Raw genomic sequence first — 25,188 nt, forward strand, 5'->3', positions numbered from 1 at the left:
AACCTTATGGTTTCCAAGTTTTAAAATCTTTTTATCATTATTTTTAACACCCCAAATTATCTAATTCTTCATATGAAACTAAGTTGCAAATAGTGCGACATCCTCTCTTGGTTGCTTTCTCCAGTGAATACTGTTCTACTAAAATCCAAGTGTATCCCCCCCCCCCGCAAGCCGCTCCCTTTATATGAGCAGTTCTCCCTTCTGCCCAGGGAGGGGGTGTGAACCGCACAAAGAAACCCGGAAGTCCGCATCCTCCGTCCAGTCTAATCCATTTAAGTCCGTAGAGCTGTTCGGCGGGTGCCGGAAACCGGAAGCGCGAAAGGGGCGGTTAACAAAAATAAACAACCGTCTGGCTGGGGGTTGGCGACTCAAGATGGCGGCGCTGCGGCCGAGCCGTTTGGGGCTGGGGTCTCTTCTTCTCCTGCTGCTGCTCGCTGTGGGCGACGAGGCGGCCCGGCCCGAATTAGAGCCCGTTCCGGAGTCCCTCTCCGAGTCTTTCGAGCCGGCGCTGGGGAACACCGCCCCTTGCCAGCGGACGTGCCAGAGCACCTACCCGCTCCATACTTACCCCAAGGTAACAAGCGGCGGGCGGGCGGGGGGGGGGCGCCCCACCTTCCCTACTGAAATATTCCGCCACCCCCCAAGAACCACGTCACGATAGCAGCCAGTTAGTGGGACCTTCTCTGCATTTCCCCTTTTTCATCCTGCCACCTGCATTTAAGCCCCGGGCGCTCCTGGTTTTTTAAATAAAAAAATAAGAATCTGACCCTTGGTTGCGGGCAGGAGGGGCAGCCCCTGTGGCATCGCTGCTTATATTTAATATATCTCCCCACCACCACCCTCAGTGTAGGGATGCGACCGTGGCTTGTTCTCCTTTCGCTGTGCAGCCCTCGGGGCAACTGGCAGCCGCGACTGAATGTTCTTCCTGGTAAGGAGAGGGAATGGGAAGGAAGCCACATTCCTGCGGCTGCTGCTGCTCCTCCTTTGGCCAGTGGATGAGGCCTGACTGGTTTTGCCAGTGCTGCGATGCCCTTCCTGGGGTTGCAACCGCCAAGTGGCTATGAGAACGCGGACCCGTGGATGGATTTCTCACCTGGTAGTCTTTGACTGCCTGAGGTGGGGCCTCGCAGCTTGGCTGGGTGCAAGTGGGAGTCTCTCTACAGTTGCTGTCCGCTAAGTTCTGTGCGATCAGCTCTCCTCCACTTTCCTCTCCTCAGCTTGTTGGGCTGGCTAGTACACAAAGGAAGTGTGCAAAAATAAATCCTTCACGTGTACCAAAATGCAAAGTGGCATGATTTATTGTTGTTACCTGTTAGCTGCATTCCTCATAGAAGTGGCCGGAAAAGACTTACAAAATGCTGGCATAGGTCTCAGCTGTCCCCTGCACAGCTACAGCATACTGTATCTGCAAAAGGCTGTCAACTTTAAGGAAAAGGAAAACTGCTAAGATAAGGTATCTGGGACTGCCTTCAGATTCTGGTTTCTATGCAAGCACTTTTGTCAGCTGGTCTGAAGGCCAAATAATGGTTGGGCTAATGATTTTCAGATTGATTGACATATGGAAACGGAAACTTTTCTATGTTTCCCCATGAGGTACTAAGGCTGCAATTTTAGGTGCATTACCTGAGATTAAACTCTAGCTAATTCAATGGAATCTGCTTTTCAGTAGGCATGCATGGGATTGCACTCTTATTTCTCAGCAAACTGCAAAGTAAAATGTATTGTGTCTATATCATCTACAGGATTTGATCTCTACATTTTTATTACAAAAATATAGTTGTCATTCTAGCCCACTTTCCAGCCTATATAACTCCCCCAATTCCACATCTAGAACCAAAATAGTGACACTTTGCTGACTTTTATACTACTGTAAATTCACTAAGAGTGTTTGTTCAGTATCTGTCCTGATATCTTTCCTAACTCTCTTCTTCCCAGTGCACACATGGAGCTGAGAAAATTATTCTTTAATTTCACCCACCCAGCCCAGTATTTGTGTAGCTTCTTGTAGCTACCTGCTTCTTACCGTACAAGATAACAGGTTTCTCCTCAATGTTAGGTCTTTACCTGTCATGATGATTATGCCAAGCTGTTAACATAATGACACATCAGACCAGGGCTTCTCGGCAAACATGCTCCTTCATATCTCTGCCAAAATTCCTCCTTTCACATCCATATTATTGTTAGCTACTGTATGTCTTCCATGCCGTTGTTTGTTCACCATTGCACCCATCAGTGTAATCAATACTGCTTTAAGACATTGACACTGTTACTTTCCTTGATAGATACCTATGGCACTGTTACTACACAGGAAATACATAGTTACACAATACATTGTCATTTGATTGTTGAACCGCATAAGAATTACCATTTTCTTGGTATGTGTGTTACTCCTGCTTTCAGGTTCCTGATTAAGACTGAAATATTCATAATAGATAAATATCTAGCTTATAGGAGAAGGGGTCCATATGTTGACTGGGGAGAAAAGTAAAGGAACCCCTGACTGTTAGGTCCAGTTGTGGACGACTCGGGTTGCACGCTTATCTCACTCTATAGGCCGAGGGAGCCAGCATTTGTCTGCAGACAGATTCCGGGTCATGTGGCCAGCATGACTAAACCACTTCTGGCGAACCAGAGCAGCGCACAGAAACACCGTTTACCTTCCCGCCGGAGCGGTACCTATTTATCTACTTGCACTTGATGTCCTTTTGAACTGCTAGGTGGGCAGGAGCTGGGACCAAACAATGGGAGCTCACCCCATCGTGGGGATTCGAACTGCCAACCTTCTGATTGGCAAGCCCTAGGCTCTGTGGTTTAGACCACAGCGCCACCCGCGTCCCTAGACTGGGGAGAAAGGATACATCAAATACAGTTTGGTCAAAAGCAGTGCCACCCATCCCTAACTCGGGACAGCCACTCCAGAAGGATATCATGGTCAGTGGTATCAAAAACTGCTAAGAGGTTGAGGAGAATTAACCAGGACCTATTTCCTCTGTCTCTCTCCCAACAGAGGTCCTCATACAGGGCAATCAAAGCAGTTTCTGTGCCAAAACAGAGCCTAAACCCTGATTGAAATGGATCTAGAAAATAAATTTCCATCAAGGGCACCTGGATCTGGTCCACCCACTCAAGATAGTTTATATTTGTGCAGCTTGTTCCAAAGTAAACTAAATAATAATATTTTATTCAACATCTTGGTTTCATATTTGTATAAGGTGTTTCAAGGCTCAGATACAAGACTTGTATTAAAGCCTACTTTTACTAACCTCAGTAGTCTGCTGAAGTCTCAAGTGAAAACTCTTGGCTCACTCTTGTAGCTCTGTGAAAAAATAAAAGAAAAATATTTTTGAAGTTAAATTGTGCAGCACATTGTGTATGTCTTTGTGTATGAGTAGGGTTAGAGTAGGACGATTATAAAAGAGTGATACTGACCTCTTAGGTTTTCATTACCAGGAAGAAGAGCTCTATGCATGTCAAAGGGGCTGCAGACTCTTCTCCATTTGTCAGTTTGTGGATGATGGGATTGATTTGAATCGGACCAAGTTGGAATGTGACTCTGGTAAGATAAGCTAGCCTCTTTTTCAGCTTGTAATATATGGGTGGTCCCCACTTTTCTTCCTACTCAGAGTAGGCTTATTGAACTATATTGACCAGTAATTTTATTTCAGTCAGTCTACCCGAAGTGTGACTTAGTTGGATATCTCCCTAGGAGAAGAATTAACACCATGATGTTAATTGATTAACATCAAGAGAGTTCAGCAAGGAGGAAGCTTCCAAAATCATGCCACAAAATAAGTGTCCACATAAGGGCATGAAATCTGATTTATTACAAAGTCAAAAAAGTAAATTTGGCTTAATGTCAACATGTGTCAGCCACAGATACCCTGTCATCAGGGAAATCTATAACAAAATAATAAGCCTTAAAACATGCACCTTGTCACATTTTGTTAGTTATAATAAAATATGTCATTGCAAGCTTAAGAATAAAATGAGATATTAAAATAAACAAAAGTTTGCAACATAAGAGAATGTTGTGATATAAAATATAATAATAGTGTTGATGCCTTAAGATTTTTGTAATTGTAGCTTCTCCTTTGAAAGAGAATTTTTCTGAAACAAAGAGGAGTTTTCTAAGATGAAAGAAAGTGTAATTAAGAAGTTTTCAGTCACAAAGTTACTTGCAGCTGGGATGGGAATCTCTTAGTCCCAAAGCTATTTGCAGCTTTGTTGAGACAGTATGGGTCTTGCTTCTACCGTATGAGATAGGTCTGCACCCCGTCACAAGATTGAGCCTGTCATGGAAGAGAAAGTTCTGTTTCCATGCTGAATTGGACATTAAATATAAACATTCATGAATAATAATCCTGTAAGCTTTGATTGGAAGTAGATCCATTGACTTGAGTAGTGCTCACTTCAAGTAAGCGCACATAGCATTGCAGCCCTAATTGGCTCACTGAGTACACAGTTCTGGGAAGAGTTTATTTTCCCTCTGCAGTTTCTCTGTATACAATTGTTATTTTCACTCTGCAATGCTATTATTTTGCCTGTCTCCTATCTAAAATGTTGGAACTGGAGCCTTTTAGAAGTTGCATCCTGACAGAGTTGGCATAACTGAAAGCTAAGCATATAGCTCAGGGGGCATACTGAAAGTGAGTGGGTATTCTGTTTTTACCCTGCCCCTCTTTGGTATTTCTGTCACTTGGGGAGGGGGTGTGGGTGTTTTTACAGATCCTGAATGCTGAAGTGTAGTTCAATTTTGCTTCTCTCTTATCTCTTCACTGACATAATTTGATTGGAAAGATGAGCGTCAGGGAAGGGAAGTCCAACATTAGTAGCAATATGTGTGGTGTTGCACCCCTAATATTCAACTGTGCTTTAGCTGCTTATGTGGAAGTTGTGAACATTTAAACTGAAAGAATGTGTCTTTTACAGCATGTTCTGAGGCATATACCTCTCAGTCTGATGAACAATATGCCTGCCGTCTTGGATGCCAGAATCAGTTACCATATGCTGAACTGAGACGAGACCATGTAAGTATTTATATTAAAGTGAGTGAATACATTTTCACTGCTCGTATTCCCATTCTTCAACTATTTTTAAAGTAAATTGTGGAGAGAAGCTCTGTGACATGTTTGAAATTGTTGCTTTTATATTAATATGTGAATCACTATTTATTTGCAGCTCATGTCCTTAATGCCAAGAATGCATCTTCTATTCCCCCTTACGCTTGTAAGATCATTCTGGAGTGATATGATGGAAACAGCCCATAGTTTCATCACCTCCTCATGGACTTTCTACCTTCAAGCTGATGATGGCAAAATAGTAATATTCCAGGTACTTGCTAACCTGCTCTTACCTGTTCTGGCATAAGAGTTCAAGGGAACTAAGGGAGGGTGTTTTTTGTTATTCTGTTTTAAATCAAATAACTCCATGTTAAATGTCTGGGAGTGTTCTGTTTTATTGGGTTTGCTCTGCTTAAAAATGGTAAAAATATAATGTGTCTATTTAAATTGCAGTTTGTGTCATTATGTAGGTAAATATGTTGGGTTTGTTTCACTAATTTGAAGGTTTTGTTATTATTTCAGTCAAAGCCAGAAGTTCAGTTCATTGAAAGTCCTGGTCAGGAAACACAGGATTTAAAAGAACCATCATTTCGCAAAGCATCTTGTAAGTTGTTTTAGGGAACTTCAAGGAATAGAATATGGTTTGCCAAATGGTAAGGATGTACTGTCAGTGTCTGACCAGCAATTTGTATCCATGATTAGATAACTGTGGAAACCAGTAGCTTATTTTTTAAGATGCTTACTGTTTGGAATTTGCTTGATGACACAATCTTTGTCTGATGTTTAAACATGGCAACTGAAACATGTTTTTACAAGTTTTGTACTTCAGTTGCTTCATTGGCTCTGGTTCAGCAAGACACTGCGTGTTGCAAATGTAAGAAACAAACCCACAAGATATTTTTTAGCTGTTCGCTTTTTCCTAGGACTTCCTTCCAGTTAAAAAAAGGGGGCATTGCTCAATCTTAGCATTTATTTAAAGAGCTTGCTGTGTCTAGCAGGAGAATTTACCGGAAGGAAAAAAGGTTGGGTAGACATTCATAGCGTACAGAGAGATTGGACACTGGAGCATATGTGTCTTGGATTCTGTGATAAAATTAAACAAAAAATGTACTATGATTTTCAGTAGATCTGCAGCCAGGAGGTCCACAGACACGCAAGGGATTCTTCGACGAAGATGAAAGTGATAACTTCTTCAAATGTGTTTCAATGTATGTACATTTTAGCATATGAAGTAATTGCTTAAGGGAGAGACATGTTTCATTCCCTAATGCTGTATATCACATGTAGTTCAACTACCAAAACAATCATGTCAAATGTTTTCACAAAACATTTTCTTAAAATTAACATTCTGACTGTTTATGCTGTATCTAACTGAATGCTCTTTAAAAACAGGAAATGCCCATAGTGGCACAACTTTTACTACAAACATTGCTGTCATGCTGCTTGCATTGAACATTGTTTCCAAACTCAGACCATTCTTTAATATTACTAGGTTAGGTCTATCTATAAGTAAAACAAAGTTCTGAGCAAAGCTGTTGGCTCACATAATATTGAGGGTCAGTTTGAGTATGAAAGGGGCTAAAGTAGTTGTGCTTTTAGGCTTGTGGCAGTGATTGTTAACAGCTTTGGCTCTTAAACCAACTTTGAAAGGTCTTAAGTTCTTCTGAACCTAGTAACTGTAGTTCCTGGTTTGGATGAAATTGAAAACTCTGGTTAATTCAGGCACACCATGAAAGGAAATCACTGTATTTCACAGGCATATTGTCTGTACATATCTTGGCTTATTAAGCTGAGACATGATCATGTGATCATTTTCACTGAAGGTAAATGGTAATGGGGAATAATAACCTCTTATTAGATCCTGAAAGCTCAAAGACAATGGTTTTGTTTATTTTCTGGGACCAGATTAAGGTACAGTAGTTGACTGTGATGGCATCTAAGTCTGCCTATTTTGGATTGTGTGTGTGTAGAAACGAATATTTAGGGGGGATACAATTTTCAATATACCTCAAGCTTGTCTTTATGGCTGATCTGTTTTCTTATTTTCCAGAAATTCTGGCTGGATACTGACAACCACACTTGTCCTTTCTGTACTGGTGTTGCTCTGGATTTGTTGTGCAACTGTTACTACTGCTGTGGAGCAATATGTTCCATCTGAGGTAACTTAAGTCCTAAACTTTCCAGCATCCTACCACATTATATTCTGTGATATCAGAATGCTTTGGGTTTGATTAGAGCCCTTTTGTGCAGAAGAGAGTATCTAATGATTCTCTTGTTAATGAAACAGGATTGTGAACATATATATTGATTATATATTGTAAGAGGTCTCACCTGCTTGTAGCTAACCTCCAATGAAATTACCAACTTAATCAGCTGATATGATCACTGGGGCAAATACAGTATGGAATATGTAAACTGGTAGTGACAGTTCATGCTAGCTTTTTCAGGGAAACAAAAGATAACAAGGGTGGTTTCATGGGATGAGTTTTGACATCTCCCAGCAGAAGCAAAGCATGCACGTGATTTTTGCTTAGCAAGATGACATTCTCTAGATTTGGTGGGCATTTCTGTGAGGTTGCAGTACTGAAGCCATTTCAGTTCATAAAAGTTATAGTACAGTTAGGCCAGAATGCAAAAAAAGGGGGAGGCATTTCTGGTAGCAAATATGCCTGAAAATGTTAATGTAAATAAAATACCATTGTAGAAGTCATATGGATAGCCATTCATATATTATGTAACATACAAAATGCTATGCAGGATTAGATCAAGATCTATCATCGTGTAGTTTTGTGGAGCCATATGCAGCCATTTTAAAAAGTGGTGCTCAGCTAAAGGGCTAATTATGTTTCAGATGTAATGTCCAAAATCTTTATTAAAATTTGAAGTCTTCCATTGCTACTTCCTACTGATGCACAATTTAATTGTGCCTTTTCTGTGCCAGTGTCTCAAAGCCTTGATAATTTCACTCATAAAGACTTGTTTAATATCTTCTACTCCTCACCCCTACCCTCCCCAACCCTATGTTTCTGGAGAGTGAACTAAAAGTGTGTGGTCCTGTTTAACAGTATAATCCTAAGCATGTTTACTTGAATGTAAGCCCCACTGACTTCAGTAGGAGTTATTCTCCAGTAAGTGTGCATAAGATTTTAGTCATGATATCCATGCACCAAGATGTACTGGAATAAAACTTACTGTGTGAAATGATTTCCATCTAATATCATTTTGTTGTTGTTGTTATTTTAGAAGCTGAGTATCTATGGGGATTTGGAATACATGAATGAACAAAAACTGAATCGATACCCAACTTCTGCTCTCATTGTGGTTAAATGCAAGGCTGATGAAGAAGAAGCTGGACCTCTACCTACGAAAGTTAACTTGACTCAGTCAGCAATATAGATTTAAAAAATGAATTCATTATCTTATTCTAAGACTTCTGTTAACTTTGGCGACTTTTTCCAATGAAGAGGCTTTTGCAGGGGTAGTCAAAATTCAGATTCAAATAAAGTTACATAATTGATTGCTGTTCTACTGTCATGGAATTCAATCTCATTTTCCACCAGTAAAGGAAATTGTGTTGAGCAAATGGGGTTTGTAGAGAATTTACCTTTATTTGCATCTTTTTTTTTTCTTACCGAAAATCATAAGTATTGTCTATACATTAAGGTTGTGGTATTTTCAAATTATGAACATCTGTTGGTATCAGAGTGTATATTTGGAATCTTGTTTCTAATAGTGTAAGGAATTTTTTGTGGTCAAAGATGCCTTTTAAGTTGTCTTCTCAGCTGTGGATAAATGAAACTAACATGTAGAATTGCTTAGAAATCCTTATTGCTTCAAATGGCTCATTTTCCACAATAAGAGTACATTTTTGTTGACCTTTGTGCCAGTTTCTGGCACTGAAGTACTGTGGGTCAGAAATAAAACTTTAATGTATAGAGGAATCTATTATGGTGTCACTTCTGTATCCTAAAACAAATAAGGTTCCCTGGCTTTCATTTGCTACACTTGTCGGCTCAGAGAAATGACTAATTTAAACAACAACAACCTTTCCCTAAAAAACAGGCAACATTGGTGGCAGACAAAAATTTCTGTGTATATTGGACATTGGTATATTTGACATCTTCACAAGAAGTCTCTTGACTCTCACACTCCTTCACACACCCGTTGAAATTGATAAATGCTACTTTCAATTTTAAACTAGCCACACCTCCCTCTTATGCAGATGCCAGCCAAGATCTGAAACTATGGTTTGATCCTGGCTTGTGTTCGCTATACAGAGCTGTTGCTAGAATCTGTTAGTTCAAAATTGAAATAAAAAGTTTTCAATTTCTTCCTCTGGGGCACAAAGCAGGGAAGATACTCACAAGCCCAAGGATGTTGGAACTCATTCTTGGAATAGATAATCATGGTTTCTCACTATGCATAAACCCAGACACAGTTTACACTTAACCCTATCTGGGACATGGCCAGCTTTTAAAAACCTACTTAATGAATAATAAATCGTTACGTTGAGGCTTGTGACCAAACAAATGTCTTGTCTAATACAGTTTTATAAATCAGTACTTTCCAGGGGAGTTTGCAAGTTCTAATTTATTGTTAATATAATTCTAAATGTGTTGAACTGGGAATTTTATTTCAGTATTTTTTTACAAGTGCTCTAAAAATCTTTAATGTTTTAAATTTTAATTTACCCTTGCTAATTGGTAAAAATGTTCTGAAAAATAATAAGCATCTTTATTCGGTTTACTGAAGTGTCCATGCTTCAAGTAAATGACGAACAACAGAAGAGGCAACTATTGTAAACTCTACGGTGAAGTGACAAGCCAATAAAATTGGTATGCCATTCTCTATAAATATCACTATTGACAGCATCTCTGCATAATTATAAAGCTGATGATTCTCTAATACAGTGGTGGTAGAAAATGAGGTTTTCTGTCTAAAAGTTGATCAATGGGAGCCTAATAGAATAACTTGCAAGGGCAATCATTAAGCAAGTTATATTGCTGTGGTTTCATCTAGTCAATACAAATTCTGAAGTTTAAAACTTGCCCTGTTTCTTAAAGCGAGAAACCATGGACACTCCTTTATCAATCTGTGAAATAGTTACTTTCAAGCAACTTTTGCAGCTCAGTTGCTGTTTGTGTTGTACGATAACTTCTGCAATATCAGTTGTCTTGATTTTTCACTTGCTGTGCTAAAATACTGTTGTATTATGCACCAATTATTTCAATTACATTTGCTTTAACTTATACATTTGTTTTTCATTTGGATTCTTGTTTTAGGAGATGCCTTTGCAAAATAATCCAGACTATATACAGTAAAGGTTAAATGGACTGAAATGTAGTACCCTTACTTTGAAGGTTCAGTATTGTTGAACTAAGGATTCCATATTGCTATGATGTAACTGGATTCTTCTCTCACTGTGACAACTTGAGCTGAAATCTGTTTAAAGGTCTACAATAAATCAATGGCTAAAAGAACTAGTGCTACTTAATGTACTACTTTTTTTAGGAGGAGAAGTTAGTGGTCCCCTGTTAGCAACCGTGTCAGTCTACCAAACTTCAGTTGTGGTTGGTCTGAAAAGCAACACTGAAAGCTCTCTTCTGGTGATTCAGATCAGCTAGTTGAAAAATACCTGTCCATTAAATATAAAACACTGATCTTGTTTCATACTTCATTTCACAGAACTGAACTGTTCTGCTCTAGCTTTGGAGATTAATAAAATCCATTGTGTTCAGTAACAAAGATAATTGATGTCTTAATGGTGCTTAAACATTGTTGTGTCTAATAAGTCTACAAAAGCCTATATTGTGAACACGCCTCAAAATTAACTGTGGCTGAACTGAATATTGGGCTACCCGATCAGTTTTGCCTTGCTATTTTTTTCAAAAAATATGCAAGTATCCATTTATTTTCTGGACCATTTTCAAGCTTGGCTCCTAACACTAGGTGCCCTTATCTTAGGTAGACTTGATGGTGAAACTTAAGGAGCTTTGTGAATTTACTGAAAGAGGGGAGTTGGCCAAGGCAAGGTTCCTTGGCAGAATTGATTGACATGCCTTACTCACATTGGAGATGGAAATATGTGGCGTTCCAAGATTTATTGGGGCTACAGCTTCCCATCAGCTTTGACCACTGGTCATGATGGCTGGGACTAATGGAAGCTGATCTCTAGCAACAGACCCAGCCCCTCCCACCCTTGACTTAGGTCAGTTCTAAACTCTGCATTTTTCTGGAACCCCAAATGTTGTGATAATGAGACTTAATTCTAGCTCCAGCATGAGCTCTACAGCAGAGGAGGGCAATATTTTTGGCTTGAGGACCATCTTCCCCTCTGGGCAAATGTCAGAGGGCTGCCTGCCAGAGGTGGGTGGAACCAGAAGCAAAAGTGGCTGGAGCAACAAATGTACAGTACAGATATTCAGTTTCTGTACACATTTACACCGTTTTCCATGCAAGCAAGTGGCCTCAGAGTCTACAGGCACATTCCAACCGGGCAAAAATACCATATTTGTGGTATGAATTAGGGCTAATGAGGGGTGTTGCCTGAGGAGAGGGGCTGTGGCCTGGGCAAAGTTCTGAGGACCAGACATAAGCTGGAAGGGGGTTGCATTTGGCCCCACCTCTGCTCTACAGGTTCCTGCAAGGGCCTTATTGAACCCCAGTGGTTTGTTTCCTTCAAATAGCTGAGCTTTAACATATTGGAAGGTTCTGCCTCAAAATCTTCAGTCCACTGCATCAAAAGATCAGTGCTTTATAAGCTGTGATCATAAAACTGAAACAAAGTTCAGTCATTAGTACAGACATATTTTTGTTCGTTCAGTAGGAAAAGTCCTTAAAGGGTTTGATCCTTTCCACACTTCCATCTAAACCGTACCATTATGGGCCTCCTGGGCCAGGAGCGGATTGGTCCCACATGTACTGTAGAACCCCAGTGGATGAAATATTTTCAAACCCTCTTCTATGACGACAAAGCTCAGCACAATGATCTAAGTGCCTACTCCGAGAATTTACCATATTGGCCTCCTGTCTCCATAGAGGAGGTGGGGAAACTAATTGCTCAACTGAAAAACAACAAAGCCCCGGGCATAGACCACATTCCAGCAGAGCTCATGAAGAACAATATCAGTTGGTGGGCTCCTATAATGGCGTCAATATTTACATACATCGATTCAACAGGCATAATACCTGGTTGCTGGACAGAGGCAGTAATTATTCCAATCTATAAAAAGGGTCCTATGGCAGATCCAGCGAGCTATAGACCCATTAGCCGCCTTACTATCCCCAGCAAACTGAATGCCAAACACCTCCACATCAAGCTAATTGACTGGATGGAAACTGAGGCAGTTCTGGCAGAGGAGCAAGCCGGCTTCAGACAGGGCAGAACAACAATAGACCATTGCTTCGTATTAGCACACCTCATTGACAAATACGTCAATAAAACACGTGGGATTCTATACGCAGCATTTATTGACCTGAAGGCGGCCTTTGACTTGATCTCATGAGTCAAACTTTGGGCTAAACTCAATGCTACCAACATTGACAAAAGATTACTATTCTTGATAAAAAGCCTATATAAAGACTCCAAGTTATATGTAAGAACCTCAGTAAATGGGCAACTAATTGGCCCTGTACCAGCCACCAAAGGAGTCAAGCAGGGCTGTATTTTAGCCCCGGCCTTATTCAACTTATATATAAATGACATGGTCAAATACCTAACATCCCCGGAGTTTCATGCCCCCAAATTGGCCGAAAAATCAATTTTAGTGCTCCTCTATGCGGACGACGCGGTTCTCTTATCACGAACTAAAGTAGGCCTCAAAAGGTTACTAAGAGAATTCTCAGCCTACTGCAGGAGAGATCAACTGCTGGTTAATCACCAAAAAACCAAAGTCATGGTCTTCACTAGGAGACACAGACATCACAGATGGGAGATGGACAATCAGCTAATAGAACAGGTCAAAATTTTCAAATACCTCGGAGTAGTTTTCCAGTCAACAGGGGCCTGGGAGGCCCATCATAAATATGCTAGGGAAAAAGCATCTCAAAGCGCCAAAATACTGTCTCGCTTTTACTTTATGAAGGGGAGCAGACATATCCCAGCAGCTCTGGAGGTCTTTCAAGCAAAACCCTTGGCGCAATTACTCTACGGGGCCCAAATTTGGACGGGAAATCATTGCCGCACACTTGAAACGGTCCAGTCTAAATTTTTAAGACAGATTCTAGCCGTTCCACCATGCGCACCAAATGCAGCCCTACGGCTGGAGACTGGCCTCCTCTCCGTCGAAACCCGGACCTGGTTAAGAAAATTCAACTATTGGCTTCGCTTAAATTTAAACCCATCCGGACTACTACCTCTAGTAGCACGAGATGCTCATAGAAGTCAGTGGTCCAAAGTAGTGCATCAAAAACTATTTACATGTGGCCTCCAAGCACAGCATCTCCTGAAAATGGGTCTCCCCAAGGCAAAAACCTTTATTGACCAGCGCATGAAGGATATTGAACAGCAGAATAATCTGGCCCATACAGTGGTACCTCGCAAGACGAATGCCTTGGAAGATGAAAAACTCACAAGATGAAAGAGTTTTTTGGTTTTTTAGTTGCTTCACAAGACGATTTTCCCTATGGGCTTGCTTCGCAAGACGAAAACGTCTTGCGAGTTTGTTTCCTTTTTTCTTAAAGCCGCTTGAAGAGGTGCAGTTGCGACGGACCGTGCTTCGCAAGACGAAAAACCGCGCAAGACGAAAAGACTCGCGGAACGAATTAATTTCGTCTTGCGAGGCACCACTGTATTAAGAAATTTAGTGCTTGGTACACTTATCTGCCCCCCTCCCACTTTGATTTTCGGGCACCTTATTTGTCTACCTTAACCATTCCAAAACTCAGGCGGGCCTTTACACTGGCCAGACTAAATATGTTACCCTCAGCTGTTCTTGAAGGTAGATATCAAACGTAGAGGCTACGTAGGGACTGTGTCACACGTTCTCTTGTCTTGCTCCCTATATAAAGATCTCAGGGACGAGACCATCACGCCGCTCCTATCTGCCATCCCGGGCCGCTCTTGTGAAGCCAAATTGTTCTCACTCCTAGCCGACCAGAACAGCTCAACAACAGAGAAGGTTGCCAAATTTATCGAGAGAGCAATGAGACTGAGAGCTGTTATCTGAATGACATCAGTGTCGTCACCCGGATTCCTCGCCTAGGATATTATTATTATTATTATTATTATTATTATTATTATTATTATTATGTTTTATTATTATTATTTTATTACCTCTGCCAAGTTTTAAGTACTGAGATTATTAATTTATCTACATCTGGTTAATATTATCTTTCTCCCTGTCCTGACCATCCCTCCGAGGTTATATTTATATTTATAATTGTCAGAGCTACCCTAGGTCCCAGCTCACAAAGGACCAACGCTGCTTCGTTGTTAAGTATAAAAGTCTTTATTGAAGTTCAGTTTCACTTCCAGAGCCGCAGCGCGCAGCTCTACGTCTCAACTGTCAGACCGCTGATGCTCCATCTGAGTCTCCTCCCCCTTGACACCAATTTAAGATTCTAGCCTTGCTCCACCTTCTCCGCTGCTCCTTCCTCCTCTGGGTCTGCCTGCCCGCCGGGGTTCCGCCCTTTCTAGCCTCTTCTCCCGCTGATTCCCCTGAGCCTTCTCCCTCCCTCCGGCGGGCTTTAGGAGCTGGTTCCCCATCCGGGTCTCCTGCTGTTCCGCGCGCCTGCACATTTGAACTTGGCGCGCGCGCCCAGCCAGCAGCTTTCCTCCTGACCGTTTCACTGCTGCTGTCACTGCTTCCCCCTTCGGGGGGGCTAGCTGCAACTGACCTCCCTTCCGTTCCCCCACTCTCCGATGGAGGCGTGGTCAGCCCTGACTCCCTCTCTGGAGGAGACACTGCCCCTGACACATGTGACTCTTCCCCCCCACTACGCTCTGGTGGGGAAACTGGTCCCGATCCTCCACTGCTGCTTTGGGGTTCCCCTCTGGCTCCTTGTTTCTGGTGCGTCCCCCCTGGGACCCCCCTTGCCCTGACCATCGGCGCCCCCTTCTGGGAATCTTCTGATTCGCTGGAGAAGCTCATGGAATCTCTCGGGCCACTGTCATACTCCCCTACGCTGCCCTCGGATTCTTCCCCTTCGCTCTCCAAATCCTCTCTCCCCAGTGCTCCTGCTCCTGATTCCCTGACAATAATCTTTCAATTTGGCTGGTCTATTCATTTAACCGACCTGGAACAATCTACCAGAGAAAAGGCCGCCGCCCATGGGACAGAGGGTCATGGATGAATGATAATCCAGCTTCTACCTAGGGTTTTAATAGGTCATAAGATTTTATGGTAACTATATTCGTAATGTATTTTTGTCGGTGTTTGTCCTTTGATGCTATGGCCTGTCGGCTACGCAAATAAAGTCTATTCATTCATTCATTCACTTCCATCTAAACTTTGTAACTTGTCGACTGAAAGAAAAGAAAGAAAAGTTGCTTTATAAATTAAAAACCCCCACATTTAATTGTTGTGAGAGTGTATTTAAAGAAGGAAATAAGCACTACAACCATGAAACAACTTGTGGAAACAGAAGATTTACAGTTATAATCTACTTTGTGATATCAGCTAAAATGGAACACTTCCTAAACCAGGCTAGTAGAGAAGAAACCAAAGGGTTGGCACCTGTATCAAAATACTTTAAAGTTAAGAACATGAAACTAGCAATTTATTCCCTAAAGCTTTGAAAGGGCAGCATTCATGCCTGTAGTGTATTTCCAGTGTTACTCAGTGCTACCTGTGCGTGACGTTTAGTAATATGCCCAGTAGGGGCTGAGACATTTTTTAATTATTTGTGGCACTAGCCAGAGGAGAAGCTAATGGGGATTCTTGAGTTTATGCTTACTCTGTTTCATAGGTATGAATGGGATTAGAATGACTTTCTTCTTCCTACCTCTGTTTCTCTTAGTAGCCAGGTAACGTTACCCCAGGAATGTATTTAGTGGCTTGGTGAGCTAATAAAGCAAGGCAGCTTGAAAGAGGCTAGTTCCTCCTTTCATACCTAAGCAACACAGTTTGAAGTGAACATTGATGGAAACATTGCCAGAACAATTCTGCCTATTAATTAGCATAATCCTGCAGCAGTCAGGGGAGAAATGAACAGAATTCATCCTCAGGTAATAGCATCCATTCTATTGTGTGTGGGGGGGGATGTAATTATTACTTTTAATACGATTGATCAGCTAGCTCTTATTGCTATTAGAAAGTAGACACGCTGGAAACCTCTGTATCTCTATTTTACCAGTAGCAAACTGGAATCAAAACTAAAAATTATAGTTTTAATTAAATCTCTGTATGTTAGTTACATGTTTTTGAATGTATGCAGATAGGGATTCTATCTGAATACTGAATGCACCGTAATTACAGACAATGTAATGCCTTGTGTTTCCTTAAAAACAATCTTCTCCCTCACAATGAAGGCAATATAATTTTATTTTATTTCTGTTAATTACAGAAAATTGAAGGAGCTTCATTTGGTTCAACAAACTCTCTCTTTACTGCTAACAGAGGTAATTGGTACTCTTACTAACAAAAAGCAGTTCAAAAATGCTGGGAACTGATTAGTTTATGAACTAAAGTTGTCCTTTCAAAAAGAGGAAATCTCTGCTTATATACTACTTGGCTCATATACTTCTTGACAATTGATGTTTCTATAGTTTACAGTATTTGAAAGTTGCTTCATTTTCAGTAGTGTATTATTTGGCTACAAAATGAAAAATGCTTTTAGTTCATTCAAAAGCAGTATCCTATAGGCAGTGGTCTGTTGTTAGAAAACATAGCAAGTATAACTCATCAGGTATGTCTTCATAACAATATGAAGAGTCTTCTTAATTGTTGGTATGGTTTTAATACATTTTATTGGCATTTTACCCCAGTTTGGATTTAAATTATAATGAACAGTGGGTAACAAATTGCATTTTTTAAAATACATTAAAATATTTTATTTGCAGCATTTCCTGCATTCTTTTCTTCTTACTAGAGTGATGGATGAAACTAAAAACTAAAAACAAATATGCAGTGGGGGACAGGAAGAGGGAGATCATCCCCCACACACTCCATTTCAACTTTTCTAGCTTGCTTCATTGCTGCCTATGCAACTTCTGTCTTGTACCATAGGTGGATTCTAGTACAAAAGCTTTGAGGAAGACATTGCAATGATTCAAGGCAGTTGCAGCTAATTCTTAAGTACCTTGTAAAAGGAAGGCAGTTAATCACCTAAAGGCAGGTTATGAGCACTGGGAGTGAGATTACACAATACATTAGTCAGCTAATTTTTACTATTTATACCCCGCACATCTTGCTGGATTGCCCCAATCACTCTGGGCAGCTTCCAACATATATAAAAACATAATAAAACATTAAACATTAAAAAAAACCTTCTCTATACAGGGTTGCCTTCAGACGGCTCGGAGGTCGGATAACTTCATACCCTCCAACATTTCTCCAATGAAAATAGGGACACCCTAAGGAAAAGTGGGACATTCCGGGATCAAATCAGAAACCGGGATGGCTTCTCTAAATCAGGGACGTCCCTGGAAAATAGGGACACTTGGAGGGTCTGGTAGAGCACATGCTTTGTCCCAGATTCAATCTTTTTGACATCTCAAATTAAGAAGACACTTTGGTGAGCCATTGCCAGTCAGAGTAGAGAACACTGGACCAAATAAATAAATGGTCTGACAGCAGCTTTGTAACTTCATAAAGTGCTACCACGTAATTTAGCTTTGAACAGGGATAGGAAACCTTAGGCCCAGATACCAAATGTGACCATCCAGTACTCTGTCTGGCCCATAGCTGTCAACTTTTCCCTTTACTTGCGAGGAATCCTTTTCGGAATAAGGGAATTTCCTTTTAAAAAAGGGAAATGTTGACAGCTATGGTCTGGCCCTCAAGACTCTCCTTAGGCTACACTGTCTACACTGTCCCTCCTCTGCGCTCTCCTCTGGTGTCTTTGCTTGCCTGCCTTCCTTCCTTCCTTCCTTCCTTCCTTCCTTCCTTCCTTCCTTTCTTTCTTTCTTTCCTGGAGGATGGACAGGTGTGGGTGTGTGAAACCTCTGACTTTGCTTACCTAGAAAGTAACTGCCTATACAAAGGTAAGCATTGTATCTGTTACTCCACCTGCCTTTTCCTCTGGCCCTGCCCATCAGTGGCATGCAACCCCCACCCCCAGAAGGGAATGCAACCCTCAGACTGGGGGGGAAAGTACTAGAACCAGGAGTGGAGCTAGCTGCTCCAGCTCCCGGAGCAGCGTGCACTTGGGGGCAGCGCTAGCCGCCCACAGAGGCGGGGCGAGCACCCCAGGGGTGTGGGGCGTGTGTCCCAGGGGGGTGCGCCGGCCACTGCGAGCCTCCTGGAGGGGGCGCTGGGCAGTGCGAGTCTCTGGGAGGGGCACCAGGCGCTGCAAGCCTCCCAGGGGGGTGCAGCCTGTGGCGAGCATCGGGGGCGGGGGAGCAATGTCAATCCCCCTGAGGGATGGCACCCAGGGCAGACTGCACCCACCTTTCTTCACCTCTGCCTAGAACATACATTAGCTCTTGACAAGCAAAAAGATGAGCTTTACAGAAGGTCAGCTGTTTGCACTTAAGGCAACAGGAAGCCTCTTGATTATTGTGAAGAAACATATTTTTATATATGTGAAGAAATGCAAATATTAGGGCATGACCTACGTGTTACCAGCATTATTTTTTTAGCATAAATGGGACAGGTGTGTGTGTTAAGTGTGGTACGAGTTGAAACCTTTGGGTATAAAGTCTTGTACAGTTATGTTCTATATAACATAGAATTAAATACCCATGGGATAATTTCAATATGGGTTAATTAGTAGGGAGTAGCAGAAGCCAATGTCCTCAGTGTGGATTTTCATACAAATTTAGTGTGAGGGTATATTTGGAATTGATCTTTAAGTCTTCTCTCTGTGACAGGTACTATACAGGGCCTGCAAGGTTGCTGCAAGGATTGCTGTGCATGCATCCCTTGCACCCAACAATGTATCTGTGTGTCTGCCATTGGTCTTGGTATACTTGGTGTCATCGCTACTGTCATTGCATTGGTGGTCACAATTGGCATCCCTCCACATATACCAGGTCAGTCATTTCTAGCTTTCGTTATTATGATGGTGACCAAACTACTGCCAACTGGAGTAATACTTTCAATGGGGCTGTGTCCAGTGTTTCTTCTACTCAGAGTAGACCCATTGGAAATAATGGGCAAGACTAAGGCCACACGTGCACAATACCACCTTAAATAGTCATGGCTTTATTGGGAATCTGTGGTGAGGCACAAGACACAATCCATCCGGAAATTCTCACATGCAAACTCTATTGCAATCAACATGAGCAGTGCAAAAGCTTCCATATATTTGCAAACTCATTCATGGCCATTGTTTATGTGTGATGCATCCCAACATGGCTATGGGTCAAAACTGGATTATTTGAATGTGTCACTATAGTACTGGGGGTTGGGGTCTGATTAGGTCTGATCATTTCTTTGTCAGTATCCTCCATTGTTTCATCTCAATTTTATTTTTCAGTAAATCGTTTATGTGTGACCTCCGGTAATCAGACAGGCTTTTTATGTGACAACAGAGCTAGCTGCATTCCAGCCAGCCAGGTCTGTGATGCAAGACAAAATTGTGCAAATGGGGAGGATGAGCAAGGGACACTATGCGGTAAGAATATTTGCTTAAATCCCCCTCTTACCATGCCCAGTTAATGCCTCATGCTTTTCCCCACCATAACTCAGCCATTTTATAAAGCTTCAAGCTATAGCAAGTTGGGTGGCGAGGAAAACAGAAGCAGACTGAGGATGAGGTCACACATACATGTTCTGCAATCAGTCGATACAGCATCTAGTGATTATTTCCATGTGTGAATAGACAAGAGAACAGAACAGCAGCATCAGGATTCAGGACCTCTTCAAGTGGACTGATGTAGCCTGAATTGAAGTTGTAGGTTGAAGTCAAGTCGTGAACTCTGCCAGGAGTTCTCACATATCAATAACGATATACCTGCAGCCCAGTCATCACTTGGAAGAAGACTATTTCAGTTTCTACTTTAATAAATCCTCAAAATGTGATTTGATTTTGATTATTTAATTTCTATGTTGTTGTTGCTGGCATCCATCTGTCTTGAGAGACACTGGAGTGTGCCTCTGGGAGTTAAGTCAAACCACTGTGTTAGTAGCACCGAAGTGGCCTCAAAATATCTCTCAGCTGTGTAAAAAATACCTGAAGCAACAATAGGCAACTTAAACAACTTACATATAAAAAGTTACATTAACACAAAGTTGCATGTGTGTGTGTGTGTGTGTGTGTGTGTGTGTCTCAATTAATTTCCCTTCTCACACACCCTTCCTCTCAGCCTCTGAGTTATCACCCAGGGTCCAAACAAACTTTCAGCTCAAGCCGAAAAGTCTCAAAACAATAAGAGTTCTAGAAACACCAGACATCACCCTAGTCTCTTACTCTAGACTTGCTTTTGTTTTGTTTTGGAGGGGCTGCCCACAGCTGTGTCCCATTCAACTGCACTCTCCAAACTCGGTTGCAGGTACAGCAGTTTGTTGAGTTTCCCAGGGGGTCCAGTGGATGTGAAAAGCCCCCCCCCTGCACACACTTCTCCTTCTTCATCCTCTGTCCTCTCCTCCGCCTCCAGCTGCTATTTGGTAGTCTGTATATCTAAGCAAAGCCTTTAACAACATCCTTTATTATTGTTTTTAAAAGCCCTTTTAAAGAAAGAGATGGTAACTAAATAAATGTAGTTGCTTCAACAGAAATAGTGTGAATATTGCCTTAGTAATTGAACTTCTGAATGACTTTCATTTTCCACCTGCAAAGTAAGGAGAGGGATGTTCTCTTCACAGACTATGTTTCTGGAATGAACTTCAACACCCCCCACCCCCCACCCCCCACCCCCCATGTATGCTGTTTTACTTTGAGGATCTATGCAGCTTACGATGCAAACTTGTACTTGTCTGTTCAGAAGAAAGTCCCATTGAGTTCAGTGAGAGTATCAAGATTGCCTTAGTTGTATTGTTATTTATTACTAATTACCACATTGTAAGCCACTGCTGTTTTTACCTAGTATATATTTTGCGCAATACAGCATTTTCTCCCCTCACCGTTTCTGCTTCTTTCTTTATTTTTTTGTAGATGATTTGCCCAACAACCTTCCAGGATACTTGATATTTTATTGCAGCAACCGCAAGGTTTGGGTCTACGCAGACAAAAGATGTAATGGAATCAATGACTGCGGTGACTGTTCTGATGAAGTAGGAGCTTGTAAGTATTTTCTTACAAAGTTCTGCTTGTAGTTAATGGATAAATGGGAGCAGTGCCCAGGCAAGGATTGCACCCCATAACCTCCTTGCGGGTGTTGCACGTGAGGCAACACAGCAGGCACACTTCACTGTGCCTCTGCTGCAATGGCTCCTCATGGAGGTTACCTGCGGGTTGCCGCATTTGCCCTCTCAGCTTGTCAAACTCCCGGCGTGAGTGGTGGCTTGTGCTCCTTGGTGGGCTTGGTGGCGTCCCTGCAGCGCCAGAGGTGAGTTGGCTGCACTCCTCTCTGCGCCCCTTGCCCAAGGACACATGGGAGGAAGGCCTAAGGGAAGAACCGGGGCTGGCTGGGAAAAGCCCAGGCTCCAGCTGGTGGGATTTCTGCCCTGAGGCAGAATGTCTCTTCACTGGCCATGTTTTATTGTTTTTAATACCCTGTTGGAAGCCGCCCAGAGTGGCTGGGGAGGCCCAGCCAGATGGGAGGTGTATCAGTAATAAATTAGGAGGAGGTGGTGCCACAGCCCTGAAGGCCTGGGCCTGGGCACAGCTCGCTTCCCCACAACTCCGTAAGGAAGTAGCCATGAGGCCTTGGCACGGGAGCCAGTCATGGGCGTGCTAGGTTGCACCCCCTCAGAATTCTGTGCCCAAGGCCATGACCCGCCTCAGCTCCCCAACGCTGCACCACTTTGTGTGAAATATGCTGGATTGTAAGTCCTTCAGGTTGGTACAGTCCCTTTTCATCTACCAGAATATCCTCTTTTGCATAGTGTCATTCTCTAGTTTAGCGACATGGGATTTTGCACTAGTTCCCAACATCCCTGACCACTGTGGCCATGCTGGCTGGGGCTGATGGGAGCTGGAGCCCAGCATCTGGTCCCCATCTCTGCTGAGTACATCTGTTATGCTTCTTTTTTATTCCAGGGGCCAGTTGTCCTCCTTGTGGGCCTCAATGGTGGGGATGCACCATGGTTGTCTTCCATATGTACTGTCGCTGCATTCCCAGACGTCTTTGCCGAGATGGAATACAGCACTGCAGTGACTGGTCTGATGAATACATCTGCACAAGATGAGCACTCCAGGACTGTAACCTTCAGAAAATAATGGGAGCTATCCATCAAATACTGCTGTTGGGGAATTGCCATACGTATTTATGAGAGGGGCTTGCGATGGATGCATTGTGTAGTGTTAGATGTGCTGCTCCTAGACCAGTGATCTTTCACCTTTTGAGCTCAGTAAAGTGTGTCTGCATGTGTGTATAACACCCTTGGCTTCCTCAAAACCCACTGCTACAAAAAGTGAAAGGAGGAAAAGAAGCCTGCTACCAAAAAATCTGGCTCAGACTTCCACAAGTACTGGAAGCTGCGAAATCTTGCTTTGTAACAGGGTAAAGGACCAGGGACAGCCGCAAATAAAATGTTTTAAGTGTGTTTAAAGTGCAATATACAATGTGACACTAGATGGCAATGGTGAGCCTTATGGAAAATTAAATGTATTTTTTTTATTTTTTTATTTTTTTAAAAGGGTTTCCAGAATGATTTTTATATGTGTGTAGAACTCAGTTCAGGCGGAATCCTTCTCGCAATTGCTGATCAATGGCAGCTATTGCACAAGCACTTACAGTGATGGAAACTAATAGGTATCTTATTCCTAGATGACATTTAAGAGGGCAGTGATTACCTGCCATGTGAACTCTCTGTTTTCCCCTCTCCTTTTCTCTGTTATTTTCCCTTAGCTATGGGCATTTGGGTGTTTGATGAGTAAAAGATCATTTATTTCAAACCATGCTGCTGTATTTGATACATTGCACTTCAGTCTACAATATTATTGTATCTCAAAGCCCTCACCTTTTTATACCTCTAACATGCCTGGTGTGACCTGCAGCTATTAGAGTGGAATGAACCCTTAAAAGTGAGAGCATTAGCTGTCAGTTGTAACTACGATAAAGTGGCCTCAGAATAGTCTTCTGGAAGAGGTTTGTGTGACTTTCATACTCTTATGTAGATGCAGACATCGTCTTATATAATGAAACGGGTACTACAAACAGACCTTTAAGTCAATATTCGTATCTGATAATCAGATTTCTACCAACATATACCATCAGACTAAAACGAATGACTCTTATTTCCTATTGTGACAAGTCATGCAATATATATGGTGCAATAAACAAACATTTACAAGTTGTTAGTTGCCCAACTAAATCTTATTCACTTCACAGCACATCATTAAATGCTAAGTGTTTAAACACTAATGGCAGATGAATGGGGTTAGGAGTCATGCTTATCTGTTTTTCGTTTGACAGTCACTTTAATTTACATATTGTATTAAATATGTTACTGCTTGAGTAAATAAAACTTGATTTTAGTATGTTTTATTATACTGTGCTAGCATGTGTTCCTCGGCAAAATTTGAAAACTCAGTCTCAGCTTGAAACAACACACCCACACAAAAAAATCCACAGCAATGAAGTGGAACAGTACCATGTAACAACACAGTAGGATACAAAAGTACCACGTGTTAGCTCTCATTTAATTCATCTAGGGATCTATATAGTATAGTAAAGGTAAAGGTAAAGGGACCCCTGACCATTAGGTCCAGTTGTGACTGACTCTGGGGGCTGCGGCGCTCATCTCGCTTTATTGGCCAAGGGAGCCGGCGTACAGCTTCCAGGTCATGTGGCCAGCATGACTAAGTCGCTTCTGGCAAACCAGAGTAACGCCCTTTACCTGCCCGCCGGAGCGGTACCTATTTATCTACTTGCACTTTGACGTGCTTTCGAACTACTAGGTTGGCAGGAGCTGGGACCGAGCAACGGGAGCTCACCCCATCGCAGGGATTCAAACCGCCGACCTTCTGATCAGCAAGTCCTAGGCTCTGTGGTTTAACCCACAGCGCCACCCATGTCCCTATATAGTATAGTACAGTATTCCAAATTTACTTCCTTCAGATCTACAAGGCAACAGAAACAAGTCAGGCTCAAATCCCCACTGTGACTGATCTTGAGCTAACTACTTACAGGTTAACCTACTTCACAGGGTTGATAAAATATCAGCCTGGGATTGCAGGGGGAAAGTCTGGATATAACTGTGAAAATTTCTTTAACATGATTAGGTCCCCAAGTCAGGGCTTCTCAAACTTCCTCTTTAGCAGGACCCACCTAAGGGCTGAAAATTGATGAGGCCCACCACTCACAATACAACGGCAGAGCCAGCCACAAAATGATGGCAGAGTTTGGCAGAATCAGCTGGCAAGTAGGGCAATCTGACCCTTCCTTAGAAATTGCTTCTCTTGTTCAGTCCCTTTTGCCTTGTTTCTGTATTTTCTCAACTTTCCCTCACACACTGCTGACTACTCTGTTCATTTCTTCCCTTTCATCCACTCCAAATTAGCATGCTGTAGGCTCATTGTCTGACTCCTATACCTATGTGTGCCTATGAAATGGACATCCAGAGATCCTGCTGGTCCAACCAAAAGGCTACAGCACACCTAGATGAACATAGGCTATGGCAACTGAGGCCTACAGCTTGGAGAGGAAAAAAAAGCACCCACTTTGTAAATCAGATGTAACCTATGATTAGTCAAGCCACATGGTATTACTCTATTTTGAAATACTTTATGCCGGAAAATGTGTAGCGTTTTGTGTACCTTTGGTGTTCACTAGTTGAAACCACCGAAACATGTTTAAGCATGACAACTAATACCCAGTTTGTTTATAATGTACAAGAGTCAACAGTGGTTTGGGTGTGTTCTGAACAATCAAAATCAGTTCAAACAGATATTCCACTTCAAAAAGGATAAAATATTTAAA

General features: G+C 42.1%; 2 protein-coding genes across 3 annotated transcripts; both read left to right on the top strand.

The window, feature by feature from the left end:
- The first annotated feature begins 254 nt into the window (after window positions 1-254).
- Window positions 255-10,540, top strand: TMEM59 (transmembrane protein 59). 2 transcript variants are annotated; one of them, XM_083619492.1, is made up of 8 exons: window positions 255-574; window positions 3,451-3,556; window positions 4,930-5,027; window positions 5,179-5,331; window positions 5,583-5,664; window positions 6,184-6,268; window positions 7,111-7,219; window positions 8,304-10,540. In XM_083619492.1, the coding sequence occupies exons 1-8, from the start codon at window positions 374-376 to the stop codon at window positions 8,454-8,456; spliced, it is 987 nt and encodes a 328-aa protein (XP_083475618.1). In that variant the 5' UTR covers window positions 255-373; the 3' UTR covers window positions 8,457-10,540. The 2 variants fall into 2 exon arrangements, with proteins under 2 accessions (XP_083475618.1, XP_083475619.1); XM_083619493.1 differs by having other exon boundaries at window positions 288-574; window positions 6,187-6,268.
- Window positions 10,541-15,503: 4,963 nt separating this feature from the next.
- LDLRAD1 (low density lipoprotein receptor class A domain containing 1) lies at window positions 15,504-23,759 on the top strand. Its single transcript, XM_083619519.1, has 6 exons — window positions 15,504-16,227; window positions 16,566-16,620; window positions 19,033-19,194; window positions 19,641-19,778; window positions 21,258-21,386; window positions 22,305-23,759. Exons 1-6 carry the CDS (start codon window positions 16,207-16,209, stop codon window positions 22,451-22,453), a joined length of 654 nt encoding a protein of 217 aa, XP_083475645.1. The 5' UTR covers window positions 15,504-16,206; the 3' UTR covers window positions 22,454-23,759.
- Window positions 23,760-25,188: the final 1,429 nt, after the last annotated feature.

This window comes from Podarcis filfolensis (genome assembly GCF_964270895.1).
Source record: "Podarcis filfolensis genome assembly, chromosome: 6".
Lineage (NCBI taxonomy): Eukaryota > Metazoa > Chordata > Lepidosauria > Squamata > Lacertidae > Podarcis > Podarcis filfolensis.

Excerpts from the sequence above, each read along its gene's own strand:
- LDLRAD1 (XM_083619519.1), top strand. The coding sequence starts at position 16,207 with ATGAACAGAATTCATCCTCAG. Across the intron at positions 16,621-19,032 it reads TCTCTTTACTGCTAACAGAG|GTACTATACAGGGCCTGCAA; the intron begins GTAATTGGTACT and ends TCTCTGTGACAG. Across the intron at positions 19,195-19,640 it reads CATCCCTCCACATATACCAG|TAAATCGTTTATGTGTGACC; the intron begins GTCAGTCATTTC and ends TTTATTTTTCAG.
- TMEM59 (XM_083619492.1), top strand. The coding sequence starts at position 374 with ATGGCGGCGCTGCGGCCGAGCCGTTTGGGGCTGGGGTCTCTTCTTCTC. Across the intron at positions 575-3,450 it reads CGCTCCATACTTACCCCAAG|GAAGAAGAGCTCTATGCATG; the intron begins GTAACAAGCGGC and ends TTTCATTACCAG. Across the intron at positions 5,332-5,582 it reads GCAAAATAGTAATATTCCAG|TCAAAGCCAGAAGTTCAGTT; the intron begins GTACTTGCTAAC and ends TTATTATTTCAG.